The sequence below is a fragment of the Gigantopelta aegis genome, chromosome 5 (genome assembly GCF_016097555.1).
Source record: "Gigantopelta aegis isolate Gae_Host chromosome 5, Gae_host_genome, whole genome shotgun sequence".
Lineage (NCBI taxonomy): Eukaryota > Metazoa > Mollusca > Gastropoda > Neomphalida > Peltospiridae > Gigantopelta > Gigantopelta aegis.
Window position 1 is genome coordinate 7147713 of NC_054703.1, and position 23724 is coordinate 7171436.

Sequence of the window (23724 nt, forward strand, 5' to 3'; positions counted from 1 at the left end):
ACACTCAAATTCCAACAAACAAAATGGCATTACTCGCTAAGCATTTTGCAACCAAACTAATATCTACTTCCCTTTTTTAATTTAATATTTCCTCCACCTATTTAATTTAAAACGGCCCCTTTTCGAAAAATTCACAGCCATTGAATAAGTTGAAATTTGTTAGCTAACCAACCATATGAGACTAAACCACTCGCTATTAAAATCTGACAATATCCTTTATATCGATTCCATACTTGCTTATTCGGCAAGTGTTTAGCCTACATCATCAAACCCGTGGACGTTACTCCCTAAAGTTTGACAGTATCCTTTATATCGATTCCGTCCTTGCTTATTTGACAAGTATTTAGCTTACGTCCTCAAACCTCTGGACGTTACTCCCTATTAAAGCCTAGCGGTACGCTTGTATTGGTGTCGGTAGTGGTGTCCCGCGCTAACCTAACCTATGCAGACATACTCGAGCCATACAAAGCCAGAAAGAAATGCTCTGAAGACATATACGTCTATACAAAAGTATAGCTACAAAAATATACCTCTAAATCTGCAATTGGGTCCGAGGCTTCATAACATTTACCCGGTACACTACCATTAATTTAAATTCACTGTGTCGCTCCCATTTGTAGTAAACTTTAAAAAATCAATAATTAAATAATTAGTTATTTGCTAATATTCAGACATTTTACACTATTAATAAGGCTAAAACTATTTGGAAGCCGTAACAAGTTCAAATCATAACAAAATCACAGAACACAACACTCACATTGGATAGCCAAGCTCAAAGAAGTAAGGTGTATTTTACAACTCAATAACCACAAAACCACTGACTGTATGATTTTATTATTGTAACCGGTTCGGGGTGGTGTGGGTTACGTGGTATCGTTGCCTTGATCGGATATATTTCTAAGTGCAACTACTAGTTGATCAAAGGCTCCACACACCGATCGGCCAGATATTTATGCAATAGATTTATAAGCTTTGCATGTCAACAAACAATTATCTTTGTTGATATAAATAACACAATACTAAAAAGAGTAAGATCAACAAATGATATAAATAACACTAGATTTATTCACATAAATACATTTGTATTCTTCTCTGTGCGACGTAAAGGTGCCCGAGACGAATTTATAATTAAACTAGAGGGGAGATAATTCCTGGGGCGAAATCAAAAAGGGACGAATAGACGGACGTGGTAAATCAGTACCACAAGTCTGTCTCGCGATTAACACGGCGTCCAAATATATAGTTTGATCACTGTATTAATTACGTCTATTTCTGTTATAGCCAGAAATAGGTTAAACAAAATATATTTTATTGAAATTAATGCTAACTGAAGTTAATGTCCACGCCACAGGGGTTCCAAGCACGAAACGGGATTTCAGGGTTCCCACTCTTTTTGAGATGTCTTATTTAAGGACTTTTAAGGTCTAATATAACCTTTTTTAAGGACCACATCCTAGAAATTCCATAAGTAAACTAAGGTATCCACACGTGGCAAAATCAGATATTACTCAGTCTGTGGTCTTCTGTGGGCAAGTGATACATACCCCAAAATGAACATTTTCGAACAAACTGGACTTATTCAAAAGGCAGCAATTTTTAACAAATTAGGCAAAACACCTATATTACCATCACCGTACTTCCCCATCTTGTCATACTTTTATTGAAAGTTTGATCATACACAAGTTTTTGTTTGTTCAAATATTTTCATTTTTAAAGTGTAGCCAAGTAGATTAAAAGGACACTAACTTCATGACCAAACCACAGCCAAACAGAATTCATAGTAGACCCTCCACTCAAAATCAGTTTAGAGGGATACCTGTTGGGAGATGTAGAAATTGTGTTTGGTTGCTGTTCTGGCCATGGGGTTAGTGTCCATTTAAACAAGATAGGAAATCACAAATACAAGCTAGTTTGCATGTAACAAATGAATTGTAATAATGTAACACAGAAATTACCAGGTGCTTTGAGTCAATGACACACAACTTTGCGTAAACAGCACAAGACAATAGGTTACACTTTATGTGAAATTTAACACAATGTTCAACAGTCAGCGTTTGCACTAATCTCTTCCATGTCTTAGTCAATTCACTTCAGTTAGGCTAATATCCATTTAGGACATAGCAGGCAAGGATTTAGCCTTCTCCTCAATTTCTCTTTCTAGAAGCTTCAGTTCCCCTTTTTTTTTCCTTGGCAGAGTGCCTGAGAGCATTTGATTTCACAAGAATACTGTGGCTAGTTACTTTTCCACTTGTTGTCTCAGCCTCATCTGCATATTTTTCTGACAGTGTGGTCAGATTTTCTATGTCAGATTCTAACACCTTCTTTCTCTTTTTCAAATTATCCACTTCATCTTCAACCATTTTTCGTTTTCTTTGGATGGCTTCTTGCCCTTTCTTTCTTTTCTCTTCTTCAAGATATTGATGGTATTTATGTCGGGCAGTGGAGGCTGAGAGTAGCAGTTCCTTTGTGATTTCAACTTTGAGGATTCCACCTAGCAGTACAAAATAATCAATAATCTGCCTCAGTGCCACAAGCATGCCTTCACCCAAGTTGTCCTTCTCTACCTGTCTGTTGAGAGAAAAACCCCTCTCAACAGATGCCTGACCATGGGAAACTAGCAACAACTTACGAACTACTCTCCACAACTTCTCAAACGTTTTGTTCTTACCCATACATTCATAGAGTAACACATCTACCCTGTCATCTTCAACCTTAAAGTCCTTGAATCTAGACTTCAGTTCACACCTGCTACATCATGCAGTAGTTCTTTGTAACTTGCAACCAACATATCTACATCTTCACCATCAACCCTGTTCAGATTCACCAAGTTTTCCAACAGACGTTTGAATTTTGACTTTGAGTGTTCTTGATTACTCACCATCAACCTGGGATCCAGACAAGCCATATTTACTGCTAAGCCATACTTTAGAGGAGACTTTTCTACAGTCTTGTCTGAACTCAAACACCTGGCGTTCACTGATGGCCTTGGTTTTCAGGAGGGACTTCAGTTCACTTTCAGCCTTGAAACCAACTTCTATCTTTTTGTTTTCTACCCTTTCCTTTTCAAGATCCAGCTTTAACAAGTCATATGCAGTAGAAGCCTTCTGTAATGCATCTGACCTAACACACCTCTCTAACAGATTTCGGACTAGTCTCTCAATATCATGAACAAGAAAGGGACCCATTGGCTTATCCGTTTGGTACAAGGCTAAAAATGGCTCAACTGCACTGGCTAATGACCTGAAAAAAGACAGTTTTGCCACAGTCAGCTTATCCTTCATTGCATCACGCAGAGTTTTATAAGAGTTGCTGGTGGGTTTTGGCTTCTTCTTGCTTTCACATGCCTCAACAAATAACTTCAGGTGAGGCCACAGTAGAAGAAATCTGCTGCACACAGAACCATTCTCAACCCACCTGTGTTTACAAAATTTCAATGGAAATTCTTTACACCCAGTTATATCAGTAACATCATCTCGCCTGGCTGAGGTATCTTTAAACAGGTTGTATGGACAGGAGAGAAGATCATCAAGACCCCAACCAGTCTCACGAGCACCGGCTTGGAACCCTCCATGAATGACCACAGGATAACGTGTCAACTACAGGATGCCCTTGAAACATCTGCTGAAAGAGAGCAGCAATTCCCTCACATGAACTAAAAGAATAATGTGATTCAACGCATTTCATGGACCACAACACTTCTGCCGTAAGAGTTTCCTTTCCACCACATCCAGGTCTAGAGGAAGCTGGCGCTGGATGAGCAGCAGGGCTAGGTCGAAGGGCAGGGCCAGGTGCTGGCTTTGGTTCTGCATCTGAGGATGGATCAGCTCGAGGAACCAAATAGTCTCCAATTCTAGCCAAAGTTGACCCCACAGACCTCATAGCTGAAAAATAAAGAAGTACGTAAGCTTTGGTTTCATACCAAACATGACTACCTTAACTCTAACAGTCTTTAAGTAGGTCATTGGGTCATAAAAGTGGGTCAGCTCCAACTTGTAATATTATTATTTTTGCGATTGGGCAAGCATGTGTTTACTAGTCAGTAACGTTCTAATTAATGTCGCTAACCCTGAATATGATCACATAAACTGAACAAAAATATTTTGAACATCACAACCACGAATCACTCAATAAACGCAACACGTCATTTATGTTAATGACTAGCAGTAGCCTACCAGTGTTTCAATGTTACAATTTTTCCCGCCTTTTACAATCAACGTTTACATCGGACACTCGCATTTTCATTAAGATTTGAGTTAGGGACCGTCTCAAAATTTAATCACTTCTCCCTAAACGAATAACCCGTGGAAGGAGGGGAGGAAGAGAGTGTAATTAAAACACCCATGTGGATAAAAAGTCGAAAATGGAAGTGTCGAAAAGTTCGTGTTTTTTCTTTTTATTTATTTATTTATAAACTGAAATTCGAAACCACAGTTAACGAAGAATTTCACGAGCTATACATGAACAGTATAATTATTAGTCTTGGCAATTACGGTTTGACAAGTCGGAAATTTCCTGTTTCCGAACACATCTACAATAAGACTTCTTGTTACAGTGACACGTTTCACACATGACGTCACTCTCAATTGGCGCGCTTTCAACTTTAGCCGTTCAGATTGGCTGGAATAATTTTATTTAAAAAAAAATACACTACCGTACTCTTTTTATGAGCCGTTTAGTGTTGTCGGACATTTTGTAAAAGTAAGAAGCAAGACAATATAAAAGTCACCTACATTTTTTTTGCGATGCATCTGTTATTTGTTTACCGACTGTAGGAAGATACATCTTGTCAATTGCGTCCTACAACTTTTCTGGCCCAAAAATTTTTAAAATGGGTAATTTATTTACTGTCATTTTAAATTTATTTTGTCTGTTGCTTTCAGGGATGTGAGCAAGAATTTGAAAAAAAAAAAAGGAAGATCTAAATTATAAAAAGTACTCACGCATAAAAATAAGCATATAATGGCGGGAAAATAATAACACTATGTATTTCCGTTTCCGTTTCCGGTTTGTATTCGATTCGTTTGGAAACCGGTTTCAGGATTGTCCAGATCTTTATAATTCCGCGGTAATAAATAAAAAAAAGAGAAAAAAGAAAGAGCGGAAACATATTTTTTTGCGCGGTAACGTATTTTAAAAACCGCGAATTTCCGCGGACATTTCACATGCCTGTGCTTTTAATAATAAAATATATAATTATCGAGTTAAATACATTGGTTCGTCTGACGAACTATCGGGTTGGTAGAGGGGCGATTCTGATCTTAAAATATCGTTCATACTCATAGCGTAGAAGAGAAATGACGCCCACCTTTGAGATGTTTTTTTCCTTTGGCGTGACTTGATACAGCAGAGATACCCAAGCTCTTGACCGAAAATTCCTTGTGACATACACAGCATCCAGCCTCAGAACGGGAGCTACCTTTTTTCAACCAATTTTTGTAATCATCATGGACAAGCCACGCATCTTGAAAATGGCACTCTCCAGGCATCGCTGCTTATTGTCCGAATTTCTTTGAATTTTAGCTTGTCATCCAGCGTGGCCAAACTACGTCATAAGCAATGGGGTTTCCGTAAACAGAACACGGGCTACGTTACTAACAGTATTCATGGTGGCCGAGGTTCCCCGAGATGACCAGAATGCAGACACGTGACCAACTTCGGGCTGTGCTCACCAGCATGTCTAGACGATCGACCGGTTGACGGGAATACGACTTTAATACGCATGCCGCCGCAAAAATGTTTTGACAAAATATTTTGTAGGAAAGACGAGCAAAATCGAAAACAGAAATTTTATAAACAACAAAACACAATTTTATAAGGACTTTTATTGACTTTTGAACAGTTTCCTGAAATATATGGATATTTAAGTACTTAAATTTTACAATTCAGAAATCTTGGACTTTTGTGGATTTTAAGGACCCGTACGAACCCTGGATTTTGTAGTTTACTATGGCGCGAGCCAGTCAGGGCGGTTCCAAATAGTTTTCAGTCAAATTAAAGTCAAATTGTTTAAGATATTAATTTATGTAATCATTTTCAGTTAGATAATATTCTTATATGTCTTGTACAACTAATTTTCAACTTAGTAAGACATATGTGTTTAGTTGTGATCTAAAATTAAATCAAGATTTGAAAACACTTACGAGCCCGTCAATGCCGAAAACAGAACTCGTCTTGACGTCTGCTTCGACGGTTAGTTCAAAAAGTACAATAGTATTTATTAATTTCTAACAGGATTACTTTTACTTGATAAAAGTAATCATTGTAAATAAAGGAAAGGTATTATTTTATTATTAATTTAATTTAACCTATAAAGGACAATACACACAACTAGTCACTTCCGGTTCGTTTACACACATAACCGGAGTTTGCCAATTGAGTGTTTACTTATTAACTTTTACAATAGACATGATGAACCTTTTAGCCAGCATGTCTCAATTATGAATCATTTTCATTGGCAAGCAATTCATAATTCTATAATATGATTGGCTGGGTAATGAAAATTCCTTGATGAAGCTCGTAGTTTCCCGAAAACACCCGAGTAAATTGCCATTAAAATGCAAACGTTAATATGGTCTTATACCACATTTTTTCCATAAATTAAACCACCGCAACGCAATAGTAGTAGTATTTTTAGTACTAGTGATTAGTGTATTTATTGAGAAGAATAATCAGAAAAAATTAATAATAACCAAGGAAGTATGAAGGAATAGACAGGCAGAAAAACAAGGAACGTATATATATATATATATATATATATATATATATATATATATATATATATATATATATATACACCTCGTCATAAATATCGCACCACCCAATTTTGTTCACTAAGTAAAACTGGATCTTCAGCCTCATAACAATGGTGCTTAGAAAAGCACATTAAACTGTTTATATGGCCTCATGTGAGCGTTCAGTCAGAAAATTTACAACACAAGACCGAATTTGAGCACTAAATGAGGGTTTAATTGTAGCAAAGTAAAGTTCACTAAAATCACCGTAAAATACGGTGAAATAAGTATGGCTGCCGGGGTCGTTACAACAGACACACAACATAGTTCACATTTCATTAATGTCAAACACACTAGTAAGGTCCACAATGACTGGCTAACTCAGTATCTGGTGTAACCGCCTCGCACTTGGATAACATGTTCTACACGCCTTCTCATGCTTGTCACCAGACGTCTGATGCTCTGTTGAGGGATCTGCTGCCACTCATCATGTAATGCATGGGTCAATTCCTGAAGGTTCTGAACTGGAGGATCCCTTGCTCTCACCCTACGTCCCAAAATGTCCCACAAATGCTCAATAGGATTTAGGTCTGGACTTCTGGCAGGCCATGGTAGTGTCTCAATGGCGTTGTGTTGGAGATGCTGAACAACAGCTCGAGCACGATGTGGTCTGGCATTATCGTCCATGAAGACTGGACGTGTGGCGAGAGCATGGTTATCGAAATGAGGCACAACAGCACCGTCCAGGATCAAGTTCCGGTACATCTGTCCATTCAGTGTTCCGGGAACTGTGATGAGGTCAAGTTTACAATCATAGGAACAACACCCCCACACCATGACGGATCCACCCCCAAATGGAACCTCAGCTTGAATGTTCCTCTGATCATATGCTGTGCCTCTCTGCCTCCAAACTCGTGCCCTCCCGTCTGTATGATGCAGCAAAAATCTGCTTTCATCGGACCAGTGGATCCTTCTCCATGTCCTCAGGTTCCAGCGATTACGTGCTTGGCACCAGGCTAAACGGGCATGGCGGTGCTGATTTGTGAGGAGTGGACGTCTGATTGGTCGTCTTGCTCTCAATCCTGCAGAATTTAGGCGTCGTCTGATGGTGCTGATGGACACTCTGTTGTATGGATGCCATCCATGTCGCAGCTGTGTACAAGTAGACTTTGGGCTTCGTCTGGCTTGGCGTACGAGAGCACGGTCTTCCCTGTCATTGGTTTTTCTGGGACGTCCAGACCTCGGTGCATCCTTCACTTCACCGGAAGCAGTATGTTTACGTATTAGCCTGCTGATGACAGTGTGATTAATGTTCAATTGTGTTCCAATAGCACGACATGACATACCAGTCTGGTGCATACCAATAATTCGCCATCTTTGGTTCAGAGGCACTGGACGCTTGGGCATTTCACTGGTTGGTCAAAATAAAGCTTAATTTATGCCTAAAATCAAATTTTAGCTGTATCTGCCAACATAACATACACCAAAAGAGGCTATGTGCATACTGCATTGTTAGCAAACCGACCCCCGGATCAATCATGCTCGACTGAGCATGCACGTGCAGCTCGGAACAGGGTGTGTTTGTGATATTATGTTCACAGATGTTATGTATATACATGTACTTACATTTTCAGTGCAATCAAAGTATATGATATTTTTCAGATCACATACTTTACGAAGTTGATAACTTTGCTAGTTAAATGTAAATGAATCGAGGTCACGGCACTAGGTTTACTGACATTTAAGCAAACGTACTGGGGTGACACTTCATAACTGACGTATACATTCATAGTCATCAAATGAAAACATTTCAATAGCAATTTACACTGAAAGCTGTCCAGCGTTCAGAAAACAAAAACAAACACGTTATGTACTATTTATGTTGATGTAAGGACACCCAAAAATGACGTCATTTCCATTCAAAAAGGCACCGCGCCACATATTCTTATGTCATTTGAATACCTAGTAATGTCAGACTAGAATTAAAGTTGACAAAAACGCGTTATATTAAGCTTGAAATTATATGATAAAGAGATTGTTACCCTGGTGTGTTTCGGTATCGTCAATGTCATATACTAGAAATAAAAATAATGTATTATGCTCGCCAGAAGCTCGCATAATCATTAATAAAATTTGTATTCCTAATATATGATATTGACGATACCGAAAAACACTCTGGTAATAACCCCCCTCTCTCTCTCTCTCTCTCTCTCTCTCTCTCTCTCTCTCTCTCTCTCTCTCTCTCTCTCTCTCTCTCTCTCTCTCTCTCTCTCTCTATATATATATATATATACCCGCATAAAAGTGTATCTCAAAAACACTGTGACGTCACGCAAATCCCAATCAGTAACATTGTATAGTAACACGTATTTCTGTTGAATAACACTGCGACGTCACGTCAATTCCAATAAATCACAAGAGGCATAGTAACAGGTATGACTGTCAGGTAGCACTGTGACGTCACGTTAATTCTAATAAATCACAAGAGGCATTGTAACAAGTATAACTGTCAGGTAACACTGTGACGTCACGCCAATCCAGTACAGCAAGACATGTTATGTCCATTGTGTACGATGGCAAACAAGGGTGCGAAAAAGTGGCATATCGACCTTGGCACACCCGCAACACATACACACACACACACAGACACACACACACACAAACACACACACAGACACACACACCCCAAGGATTGAGCACAAGTTATCCAACTTAAAGACCCTCTCTTAGTTACATTTCATTTCATTTCAACTTATTTTCGTGCTTATATACAATTAAGGTTCAAGCACACAGATTTAAGCTATCTGGGCTGTCTGTCCAGGACAGTGGGTTCGTTGTTAGTTGCTTAATGGTTAATGAGAGAGAAGAGGCTGTAGTGGCCCTACAATGGACCCTTAAGAACTCGGTCTGGGTTGGAGCCGGTACCGGGCTGCGAACTCTGTACCATCCAGCCTGTAGTCTGATGGCTTAACCACTGCACCACCGAGGCCGGTCTCTTAATTACAGACATTAAAGTGCACATTAATGGCGATTAATGGCAATTTTCAATCAATCAATCACTGAGATAAAGTGTTCTTAGTCAAATCTTTGTTTAATGCAATTTGACTGGCCTCGGTGACGCAATGGTTAAGCCATCGGACTACAGGCTCTCTCTCTCTCTCTCTCTCTCTCTCTCTCTCTCTCTCTCTCTCTCTCTCTCTCTCTCTCTCTCTCTCTCTCTCTCTCTCTCTCTCTCTCTCTCTCTCTCTCTCTCTCTCTCTCTCTCTCTCTCAACAACAATTTATCATTCCAGGGCATGAATCGAATAAACAACTGGAAACCATCATCTGGATCTTGCTTCCCTGGTGACGGACAGTTGCTCCTTGACAACGGCAATATGGTGGATATGAAGGACCTTAGAACTGGACAAAGAGTATTAACAGGTAAATTAACTGTTATTTCTGATACTAAAATTACAACGTAGTAGACATGATGCATGTTTTAACTGGACAAAGATCAGTAGCAGGTAAAGGAAGAATCTTAGAACTGGAGAACAGTGAACAAATAAATACCTACTATTATTATACTGCCAAAACAAAGTAGAAGAAAGGAAGGACCTTAGAACTGGATAAAGAGTTAACGGATAAAGACCTACTATTTTAATACTTCCATGGCAAGGTAGAGAAAGGAAGGAGCTTAGAACTGGAGAAAGAATGAACAGATAAATCAATACTATTTTAATACTGTCATGGCAAGGTAGAAGAAACGAAGGATCTTAGAACTGGAGAAAGAGTTAACAGATAAATACCTACTATTTTAATACTACCATGGAAAGGTAGAACAAAGGAAGGATCTTAGAACTGAAGAATGACTGAATATATAAAGACCTCTTGTTTTAATACTGCCAAAGCAAGGTAGATGAAAGGAAGGATCTTAGAACTGGAGAAAGAGTGAACGGATAAAGACCAACTATTTTAATACTGCCATGGCAAGGTTGGAGAAAGGAAGGACCTTAGAACTGGAGAAAGAGTGAACAGAAAAAGACCAACTATTTTAATACTGCCATGGCAAGGTTGGAGAAAGGAAGGATCTTAGAACTGCAGAAAGAGTGAATGGATAAATAACTACTATTTTAATACTGCCAAGACAAAGTAGAAGAAAGGTAGGATCTGAGGACTGGAGAAAGAGTGAACGGATAAAGACCTACTATTTTTATATTGCAAGGAAAGGTAGAAGAAAGGACGAATGGAAACATCTGGAATATAATATCAACAATTTTTCCTAATAATACAATGGAAGGGTAGTAGAAATGAACGACGTGGTTGTTTAGAGGTAGACAAAGGTTTTTAGCAGGTAAACCACGTGACATTAAACCTTTAACAATTCCACCATCCACATCATAACCAGGACTGAACAGTGTCGTTATCGTCTTCATCGGCACTATCATCATCATACCAATAGTTTATAATGAAATGCTAATCATCTCGATAAAGATGATGATCATCATCACCACTACGACAGCCTTCATCACTGACATAATGATTGAACAATGTCATCGCCACCATCATCATCTTCATTATCATATTTACCACCAACAAAAATATACAGACTGATCAATGTAAATACTATCATCATGATCAATACCATCACCATCTACGTTATCATCATCATCGTCATCATCTACATTATCATAGTTACTACCACCACCAACATAAGGACTTAACACTATCATCATGATCACATAAGGACTGAGTAATATCATCACCATCACCACCAATATAAAGGGCTTAACAATAGCATCGTCATAACCACCATCATAAGGACTGGACAATCACATCATCATCACCAACAACATAAGGACTGAATAATATCATCATCACCAACATCAAGACTTGATAATATCATCATCACCACCAGCATAAGTACTGAACAATATCATCACCAGCATAAGGACTGAACAATATCATCATCACCAACATAAGAACTAAACAGTATAATCATCATCATCACCAACATAAGAACTAAACAGTATAATCATCATCATCACCAACATAAGAACTAAACAGTATAATCATCATCATCATCATCATCACCAACATAAGAACTAAACAGTATAATCATCATCATCATCACCAACATAAGAACTAAACAGTATAATCATCATCATCACCAATATAAGAACTAAACAGTATAATCATCATCATCATCATCATCACCAACATAAGAACTAAACAGTATAACCATCATCATCACCAACATAAGAACTAAACAGTATAATCATCATCATCACCAACATAAGAACTAAACAGTATAATCATCATCATCACCAATATAAGAACTAAACAGTATAATCATCATCATCATCACCAACATAAGGACTAAATAATAATATCATCATCATCATCATCACCAATATAAGAACTAAATAATAATATCATCATCATCATCATCATCACCAGCACAAGGACTGGACAGTATAATAAGCATCATCACCAAACATAAAGACAGAACAGTATAACCACCATCATCATCACCATAAGAACTAAACAGTATAATCATCATCATCATCATCATCACCAATATAAGGACTAAATAATAATATCATCATCATCATCATCACCAATATAAGGACTAAATAATAATATCATCATCATCATCATCACCAATATAAGGACTAAATAATAATATCATCATCATCATCATCATCACCAATATAAGGACTAAATAATAATATCATCATCATCATCATCACCAATATAAGGACTAAATAATAATATCATCATCATCATCATCATCACCAATATAAGGACTAAATAATAATATCATCATCATCATCATCACCAACATAAGGACTGCATAATGTCATGATCACCACCAACATTAGGACTAAACAGTATCATTACCATCACCTGTATAAGGACATATCATCATCATCAATAACATAAGGACTGAACAGTAAAATATCCGATGTGTATCAATCAATTGTAATGAAATTCTTCTTTCAAAATAATGTATTGCAGTCCAAGCTGGTCGGCGTGTCTTCTCTAAAGTGAAAACCTTCATAAAGCGGCACCCCCACCAGAACACTACCTACCGAACACTGATTACAGAACATGGGAATCACGTGACGATGTCAGATAACCATCTGATCTTTGCCTCGGTGACAAACACGTCTGCCAAAATGGAATCAAGGTACAGCCGTTATTCCTTCTATCATTTTATATAAACGCTCAATTTCGTGGAGGCGTTATCACACCATATCAAGGACTTTAGTATATCGACACTATAGTTATATGACCACACTAACTACAATAACTGGGAGGTGTGCGTGTGTGTGTGTGTGTGTGTGTGAGAGAGAGAGAGAGAGAGAGAGAGAGAGAGAGAGAGAGAGAGTGTGTGTGTGTGTGTGTGTGTGTGTGTGTGTGTGTGTGCGTGCGTGCGTATGGTGGGGAGGGGTTTGCAATAAACAATCTGGCCACGGTATTAAATTCTTCTAGATCTGAATTGAAATGAAATTTTAAAGGGCATTATATTTATATGACCACACTATCTACAATAACTGGGAGGTGTGTATGTCGGGGGAGGGGTTTCAATAAACAAACAACCTAGGTACAGTATTAAAATCTTCTATATCTGGACTGAAATGAAATTTTAAACTAAAGGACATTTTTGGGAGGGATGTTTTGTTTTGGGGAGGAGATGGGAGAGGTTGAAAGATCAAAAGGAAATATCTTGTTCTTATTACTATTGTATTTAATCATAAAACAGATCCATCAAATATTTACATTTTATTAACGTAGCTTCTGTATACAGATTGTATAATTCGTATTTGTGTATCATTGGTTTTCAGATTTGCGATGTCTGTGAAACCAGGTGATTACATTTTCACAACAAAATCCTGCAAACAAGATCTGTGCCCAGAACGAGTAGTGCAAGTATCGCTTAGCACAAAACAAGGTAAACATAAAATAATTAAACAAAATAATAGAAAATCGGTGTTAAAAATTAACATGCAAACCATGGTCGCCAGCAGGACCAGTTGAAGAAAAATCTTACCGGCCCTTCTCAAATTCAACTATTATCATATTGAAATTTAACTGCACAGGCAAAAAGAAACCAAACCAAAAATAGAACGTTCTTTGTTGAATAATAACCATGTGCTCACCTTATATGGTATGTTTGTTGGAACGTGGAACACCCAGTCAAAGAGAACGTGTCCACTGAAATGGTTCGTTTGTATGACGCAAACCTGAAGCGAGTGCTCTACCGACTGAGCTAGGAACTTATCGAGTTTATACTACTCAGTAAAAAAGAGACAAAAAGAGTTCATATTACTCAATATGTTTTCCCGTACATATTTTTAACAGACTTACAATGTCACAGTTAACTTATTCTTCAGGAAGAAATCCATTTCGGCAGTGATAATTTTAGTAGATAGTGTGACTTTGTAGAACGAGTCACCCCCATGGAGCAGTCTATTAAATTTCTTTAAATTGGTATCTCACATACGTGAGGTCCTACATCGCTGCGTAGTAAAAATATCGCAGGACATTCTAGGCAATATATAGCGTGTATTGTATTTATTACTGGACTGATTTGTATCGTTTATTTTTCTAACAGGTCTGTACGTTCCAGTCACTGACGCGGGAACTCTTGTAGTGAAAGGAATATATATGTGTATTTATTTCTGTATTGATTTGTATTGTTAATATACTCTTCAAAAAAAGAAACGCAAAAGGGTACAAATGGGTTATAACTCCGATTTTATGTTTCCTACCGGTTCATGCTTTGTGAATATAAGGTCATTGCATGTCCCAAACACATTCCCACGGTTACATTCGATAAAACGCAGCTACTGTACAATAAAGTTCCAAAATGTGAATATTCGCAAAAACGCAGCCACGTGCAAACCATGTCACCACTGCACGTGCGTTGTCTGCACGTGCAACATGAACACCGACAGTATAAAAGTGCAGGGTGTTCGCTTGCCTGGCCTCTGTATCTGGCCGACAGTTGACAATCCAGGACATGCCACGTCTCAGTGAACCGCAGAGAAACAATGCCATCGGCCGACTAGACGCAGGCGAATCCAGAACGGCCGTTGCCAGGGCATTCCATGTGCCCCCAAGCACCATCTCCAGACTGTGTGACCGTTACCAGCAACATGGATCAACACGTGACCTCCCTAGATCCGGTCGACCACGGGTCACTACCCCCGGGCAGGACCGCTACATCCGGGTACGCCACCTTCGGGAACGATTGACTACTGCCACCTCCACAGCCGCAGCAATACCAGGTTTGCGCAGGATATCCGACCAGACCGTACGGAACCGCCTACGTGAGGTAGGAATTCGTGCCAGACGTCCAATTCGAGGTGTCATCTTAACACCACAACACCGTCGACTCCGACTGCAGTGGTGCCAGATTCATCGACAATGGCCTCAACTGCGATGGAGACAGGTGTGGTTCAGTGACGAGTCCCGATTTCTGCTCCGACGTCATGATGGAAGATGTCGCGTGTATAGGCGTCGTGGTGAACGTTATGCGGCAAACTGCGTGCAGGAAGTGGACAGATTCGGCGGGGGTAGGAGCATGGTGTGGGCAGGCATCTCACACACTGGCAGAACTGACCTGGTCCACGTACAGGGCAACCTGAATGCACAGGGCTACATTGACCAGATCCTCCGGCCACACATCGTTCCAGTTATGGCCAACGCCAACGCAGTGTTCCAACATGACAACGCCAGGCCTCACACAGCACGTCTCACAACGGCTTTCCTACAGAACAACAACATTAATGTCCTTCCTTGGCCATCGATATCACCGGATTTGAACCCAATTGAGCATCTATGGGACGAGTTGGACCGACGCCTCCGACAGCGACAACCACAGCCCCAGACCCTGCCTGAGCTGGCAGCAGCCTTGCAGGCCGAGTGGGCCACCATCCCCCGGGACGTCATCCGTACTCTGGTTGCTTCAATGGGCAGGCGGTGCCAGGCAGTTGTCAACACACGCGGAGGCCACACCCGGTATTGACTCCAGATGACCTTGACCTTGGTGGTGTGTCCTATCACTTACTCACAATGGACTAGAGTGAATTGTGAACAATCCTGCAACATTTGGTAATTATCGGACTCACCATTCAATAATTAAATCAATTCTCCAAATGTTACGACAATGTGGTTTTGCGTTTCTTCTTTTGAAGAGTATATGTTCAACAGGTGTGTACGTTCCAGTCACAGAAGCAGGAACTCTTGTAGTGGAAGGAATATTTCTATATGTGTATTTATTTCTGTATTGATTTGTATTGTTTATTTTTCTAACAGGTATATACGTTCCAGTCACTGAAGCAGGAACTCTTGTAGTGGACGGAATATCTGTATATACGAGTATTTATTTTTGTATTGATTTGTTTTGTCTATGTTTCTAACAGGTATATACGTTTCAGTCGCTGCAGCTGGAACGCTTGTAGTGGACGGATTACCTGTATACAAGTGTATATATTTCTACATTAATTTGTATTGTTTATTTTTCTAACAGGTATATACGTTCCAGTCACTGCAGCTGGAACTCTTGTAGTGGACGGAATATTCGCGTCTTGTTACTCATGCCTTCCACACAACCTCGAACACTTCTTCCTCACACCTTTCCGCTGGTTTCCATGGCTGCTGGATCCATGGCAACAAGATGGCTACAGTCCTATCATATCTGGTTTGGAATATGTAGCAGACAGGTTTCTACCTATGAGTTTTCCTCAGAGTATTAAAACTGCTTCCACCTCGTAATTCTGATGAAGCAGTATTCTACCATCAGTGACAGCACAGTCATCAGGCGCTGGTAAACGGATGGGACACTGCCCCCTCTAGTGGACAATCAATTTAATTTGATTTTCAATGGAAAACCATTGAAGCGGAATAAGTAAAAATCTGAGAAACTTGATGTTGTTGTTTGTGAATTTTCTGCTTGCTGTTTTGGTAGACGGGCGAGTACCTTGCAGGGTGGGGGTGGTTGCGAAATACAAACATAGAAATCTGGCTAAAGGTTTTAACTTTACTTTCTGTAATATTGATGATCTTCTATCCTTTAATAATAGCAAGATAACTTCCACTGATTTACTCACAAGAGTTAGAAAGAAAACAAACATCCGAAGGTATCAAATCCGTTTCATACCTCGATCTCCCCAGGGATTCAAACCGACACTGGCCTTCAAACTAAGCTGGTTTCCCTTTATGTGTAACCACATACCTTCTGTTCCAGGTTTTTTGTTTCTACATATTACAACTTCTAAGATACCTTTGGACATGCTCAATGCGTGCAGATTTCAAACAACGTCATATTATTCTGCATTATGATATCCAGACACTCATTCATTCAGACCGGCCTTGGTGGCGCCGTGGCAGGCCATCGGTCTACAGGCTGGTAGGTACTGGGTTCGGATCCCAGTCGAGGCATGGGATTTTTAATCCTGATACCGACTCCAAACCCTGAGTGAGTGCTCCGCAAGGCTCATTGGGTAGGTGTAAACCACTTGCACCGACCAGTGATCCATAACTGGTTCAACAAAGGCCATGGTTTGTGCTATCCTGCCTGTTCCAATGTTGGTGTCACTAGAAGAGTGACACTGAAAGTTAGTAGAACTTTCCAGAGTTGGTGTCACTAGTGTGAGTGACACTGATAGATCCAGCGTTGGTAACTTTAGTAAGGCAAAGGAGTTAACAGAATAGTTTGCATGTCAAGCATCGCCGGGGGGAGGGGGAGAAGCGCATCCGGACGATCCATGAAGAAACAGAGGCAACCCCTTTGTTGTCCCCTAAAAGATACAAGATTAAGTCATCCATAAAGATGCAGTGACTCCACTTTAATCTATAAACCCGAAGGTAGTAAACCAGGTAATATTAACCAGGCTACTCTCTGCCTCCCTGCTCCGCCGAGCCTGTGATTAATTAATCAATGTGCTCTAGTGGTGTCGTTAAACAAAACAAACTTTAACGAGTCAGAATTACCAAATGTTTGACATCCAATAGCCGATAATTAATTAAGTTTTTTTTGTTTAACGACACCACTAGAGTACACACTAATTAATCAGCGGCCACTGGATGTCATCCATATGGTAACTCTGACTCATTATCATCAGAGGAAATCCGCTACATCTTTCCTAATGCAGCATGGGATCTTTTATATGCACTTTCCCACAGACAGGAAAACACACACCACGGCCTTTTACCAGTTGTGGTTCACTGCCTGGAACGAGAAAAAACAAAACAATAAGCTGAATGGATCCACCAAAGTGGTTCGATCGTCCTACTGTCCCGGCCCCTCGACCTAGTAGTAACCCGGCCCTGTCCTACTGACCCGGCCACGACCTACTGACACGGCCCCAACCTACTAACCCAGCACTGACCTACTTAGGCCAGACCCAAAAGTATAAAAAAAGGTATTTTTCTGTAATTTTTCATTCTCTCGCCGCAAGTCTACAAATAAGATCTACGTCCATTTTACTTCATATGATATTCACATTTTTGTGTCTTGTTGCACTCTATCTGAAACAAAGATGGCATCGGGATATTTGAGCAGTGTTAGTAGCAGCAGCAGTAGCGACGAGGACGACGTCTTGGTCTGCAAATCTTCAGAAAGACATACGGTCAAATGTAGAAGAGAGACTACCAAACAAGATGTACTCATTATATGGATGAAACGCATGCTACACGCAAAATTGGGGACAAAATTGAAGATGGCGAAATCATGGATGAACCCACAGGTCAGACGGATGCTGGTCGTGAAACAGATCCTGACTATGATGTTTCCTATGTCATTGACGATAAAGACGAATGGACAGATGCAGCTCATGAGTACACTACAGATGCATCCTATGAGGATGACTGGTATTCGAGACGTTACTTGTTCTGTCATCATCCCGAAATGAGACATGTCTATGCCCGGATGCTGACGTATGCTCGGTGGCCCATACAATTACGTCAAAAACCAAAGGAACGTGCCAAGGCCGATTTCTACTACACTGGAAACCACGATGCCGTCATGTGCGTCTGTTGTGGTCTACGCGCCTACCGATAGAAGAAGATGGACGATCCAGTGATGGAATATTACAGATTCTCTCCGAGAGGTCCCCATGTAAACAATGTGTTCAGACATTAGATGTTTCAAACAAGTGTGTGCTATTTTTTCATGTTGTAAAACTGTGAATAACAGGTTTTGTTTTCTTATTTGTGCCCTGCGTCTCTGGGTGCATCCCTGGACGTGTCGTTATGGTTTTGAGCTGTGATACTGGAAGATGGTAATATTTTGGTCACGATGTTTCTTGGGAGCTTGCATGATGGCACGATGAGATTTGTGCTTGGAAGGAGGGACACTGATCATACGTATCACACACATTCAAACACTCCTGTACCATACCTTTATGCTTGAGAAAGTATGTAAGAAAAAGGGTAATAAGTTGTATGTTCCCAACGTGTACAAGTGGACCCGTTTCTACAAGCTGCAAGCACAAAGCAAACTTCAACCTCATTTTACAGTTCAGCGTGGTGGGCAAAAGTCAGATTATGTACAATGTGGATCGATGTCTAGAACTCTATGATCTCACGTGGAAAACAGAAAAAGAGGAACAGAAAAAATCTTCGACACCCAATATCGTCATGGTCTGCCCAACGCAACAGGTGGTAGAGCAAGCCAAGGCCAATCTGAAATGGAAACAACAACAAAGTAGAACGGGTTGGAAAGCCCCTAAACGGCACATGGGCCAGACAACGTCATTTCATGTCGCCATGCAGAGCACATGTTCAGAATGTGGTTTCACATTCTCGAGGAGAGACGCCATGTTAAGACATTTTTAACAAAAACATGCTAAAGGTTTACCACCACCACAGCAGCAGCAGCCACCACCACCACCAACATAGCAGCAGCAGCAGCCGCCACCACCACCACCACCACATCAGCAGCATTCCCTAAGATTGTCACACCCCTTCACCATGATCGTGTCAGGACCCACTTCATGTGGTAAAATGGTTTTGGTATAAAAACTGCTAAGGGGTGGTGAAATCTTCCAAACGACTCAACATATCATCTGGCTCTACAAACGATGGTAACCCATCTATGACATCATTAGGGCAACCGTGTGCGTAAAACTTGTTCAAGACATACTTGAGAATTTGTTAAAGGATCGTTATTTGGATCGCAGAGTCAGAAATCTCATCGTGTTGGACGACTTGATGTGTATGGCCAATAAAGATTCTTGCATCACCGACCTGTTCACGGAAGGATGTCACCACAGAAACCTCTTGGTGACTGCCATCAACCAGAACTTGTAGCACAGCAAAGGCGCGACACCGAGAAGAAACTGTCATTATCTAGCACTGTTCAACAGCCCCATCAACAAGCAACAAGTCCTAACTTTGGCAAGGCAGATGTATCTGGTTTGAGGAAGCTATCCACAAGCCCTACGGACATCTCTTGGTGGACTTGAAACCGCCCACGCCCGAACATTGGCGTTTTCGACCTAATGGTTTAAAAACAGTCATGACTAAACAGTATAAAAGCACGAACGCAGCGGCGAATGTCTCAGAAGACGTACAACCACCGTCAGAGAAAGAGCTCTACATACAAATCATGCAACGCATTAAAAAAAACACCAAAAAACCCACCAGGCATACCCACCTACAAAAGTGATGATGAAGAAGATGATGAGGTAGAACCCTATTTGAAAAAACGTCAAGAGGATGCAGTCTTGTGATTGGATTGGATTAATAGCGAGTATGATGACGTCAAGCGCCAGATGACGTTAGCGGGAATCAGTTGCCATTCGTCAATTAAAGCTCTCTCCATGTCCTGACGGTTGGCTAGTGGTACTGGTCGTCTTCTGATTTGTCTGTCAAGATGATCCCACAAATGTTCCATGGGGTTCATATCAGGAGAACATGCATGCCATGGCAAAACATGAATGTTCATGTTGTTGAGGAAGTCCTGTGCTATCCTTGCAGTATGGGGTCTAGCGTTGTCATGCAGGAAGAGTATACCTTGTGGCTGCTGTTGAATAAATGGCAACAGAACGGGTCACAAAACGTTATCTCGATACCTCTGTGCATTAAGGTTAACTTGAATAATAACAAGCCTCGTTTTCAAATCCCCACAGATTCCTCCCCAGACCATGACACCACCTCCTCCAAACGCTTGAACTTCCTGGACACAGTTTTGCACTACACATTCTCCTTGACATCTGTATACACACTGTCGACCATCAGCTCTAAACAGGCAAAACCTGCTCTCATCACTGAATACAACTTGTCGCCAGTCTCGCACTTGCCAATGGTGATGCCTCCTGGCCCATATCAATCTGTAATGTCAGTGTTGTTGCGTTAACGTAACTCCACGGTAGGGTCGACATGATCGAATACCATGTTTCTGTAATCGTCTTGACACTGTCTGTCGACCAACACGATGTCCTAATGCCGTTGATGCCAATGTAGTCACGGGGAGGAAGCGATTTCGAAGATGGAGAATGCGCAAGTAACGGTCTTGAATGGGCATGGTCACATGCGGTCTTCCACTCCTAGCCCTGTCAGTTGTCTGCCGAAAACGTTGCATCAACCTGGTTATGGTAGCACGGGTACAAGCGAATGTTCTTTCAATATGGTCATGCGTGGCTCCCAGCTGGGCCATACCAATGGCTCTCTCTCTCTCTCTCTCTCTCTCTCTGTGCTGCTGACAAACGAGACATTTCTTGTGTGCTTTCGGGTACTGTGTTACTAACGTGCAGTTTCAAAGAGATTTTTATACCAGTTTAGCACGTTTTTTAATGAAAATTGACACTTTCACTGGCTTTAGGTAATTGGATACATTTGGTTGTACTCGGGCGACATTTTTAACCACCAGTTCATTTCCATAATCCAAATTATAAAGGAAATGAAATACTTTTTTTTTTTTTTTTCCTTTTTTTTTTTGGGGGGGGGGGGGGGGGGGGGGTATACTTTCTTTTGGACGTCAGTATAGATGAAATCAAATCTTCTCTGTATACATGATACATATTTAAAGCGTAAATGTCCTGATATATGAGTGTGAATATATAATATGTATGTACTCTAAAATCTAATATAAGTTAATTAAATTGCTGCCTAAACTTCATACATGAAATGTTAAATTTCAAAACAAACCACCTATACAGGCCCCGCCCTGCAGGTTATATAGGCTGCTTGTACAATGGTAAAAGGAGGCTGTTTGACAAAATTCGTACTATAATAAATAAATAAATAAAAACAAATAAATAAACTGTAAATAAATTAATTAAAAAATAATAATAGAAAAAATATAAAACTCCCAACTTGAGATACGAATGGCATACATTCTACGCTCGAGTCACAGACGCATCCGACTGAGCTATTTAACAGATGTCAACAAAGCCTGTCATTTAAACCATATATATGCGCGACGAGAATTCCTTTTTACACCTATTTAAATCATTTCGTGTTTCTGTCACAGAATGTAAATTCTAGAAGTTCCGTAGAGTATTTTATTTAGGGACTGACAACAAAACATGATACTATCACTTGCCTGATTTACACCATTCAACATTCAGCAAGGTAAAATTAAACACACTATCTCGCGTCGGGCTGAGTCCTTAGAAGTGGTAGGTTTTGTTTAACGACACCACTAGAGCACCTTGATTTATTAATCATCGGTTTTCGGATGTCAAACATTTGGTAATTTTTAGAGGAAATCCGCTACACTTTCCCATTAGTTAGAAAGGATCCTACACTTCCTACAGACAGGATAGCAGGGCGTTGCCAAGTAGGACGGATCGGGGCCGGGCTAAAGAGGTCAGGACCAGTCTAAGTAGGTCGGGGCCAGTAGGACGGGGTCGGTATAAGTAGAACGGGGCCGGGTCAGTAGGTCACGAGAAGGTAGGTCAAGGTCACGATAAAGTAGGTCATTGACCTCAAAAGGCCCTAACACTACTCACACAAACAAACGTTTTATTAAGTGGTATATATACTTTAATTTTAAATAATTTCAGGTGTATATTTAAGATTAAACTGTTGACATCTGTATCTTCTGGATTTGTCATTGCACCACATGAGGAGGAGAGGCAACGTTCGAGGTCAGCAGCCATGGAGACGTAGTCGGAATCCGAAAAGGATGATGAACAAGATTGATATGTAGTTCGATAATAAATGTTACAGCTGTGCTTTTGTTATTCTTAATTACATTGGCCCAATGTTGGCATAACGTTAGGCCAACTACATGTATATACCACAGTATGAAAATGTTGGCACACCGTTGGTGCAACGTGGAATTACCAACAGTAAGCCAACGTTGGCCCAACGGACAAAATGGCCATGTGCAAACATCGGCAGACTACGCATATGATCTCTGGCGGCTGTTCTAATGTCTGAGCTAGATTCCACCCGTATAATATGCCTATGTTAATGGTTTTAGCATGCATGTCTCATTATAATGTGTTATGCATATGATATAATTTTCCAGTACTGTCATCACATCCATAGGATAACTTTCTTCTGCTATTTGCATGTTGTATACAGTCTTCTGTCTTGTTCAATTATTTAGAGCCTCATTTGTTTGCTAATATTACATTTAATTCCTATTCAGTATGTTTTTATTTACATACTCATGAACACAAACCCAAACCCTAACAAATTTCATATATAATCCTTCATCAAACAGACACGAAGTGTAATTATTTCAATTCAAAACAAAGTTCTGCATGATTTAAATGAAAGTTTCATTCTGCTATCAATACATAAAACTATTTGCATAACAAAAGCATCACTCTATAGTGTGTTTCAAAATAATGTTCCTATTGATCTTCCTATCGACATACATTGGTTTACATTATATATAACATAAATTGGTTTACATTATATAACATACAATGCTTTACATGATATAACATACATTGTTTTACATTATATAGACCGGACTGGGTGGCGTAGTGGCAGGCCATCGGTCTACAGGCTGGTAGGTACTGGGTTCGGATCCCAGTCGAGGC

At 40.2% G+C, this 23724-nt stretch overlaps 1 protein-coding gene across 1 annotated transcript in view; it reads left to right on the top strand.

The window, feature by feature from the left end:
* Positions 1-16649, top strand: part of LOC121373225 (zinc metalloproteinase dpy-31-like) — a 102194-nt gene extending 85545 nt beyond the window's left edge. Inside the window, exons 8-11 of the mRNA XM_041499716.1 lie at positions 10024-10153; positions 12731-12902; positions 13561-13667; positions 16251-16649. Coding sequence (XP_041355650.1) covers positions 10024-10153; positions 12731-12902; positions 13561-13667; positions 16251-16495 — 654 coding nt within the window. The 3' untranslated portion in view covers positions 16496-16649. The remainder of the gene's footprint in view (positions 1-10023; positions 10154-12730; positions 12903-13560; positions 13668-16250) is intronic.
* Positions 16650-23724: the final 7075 nt, after the last annotated feature.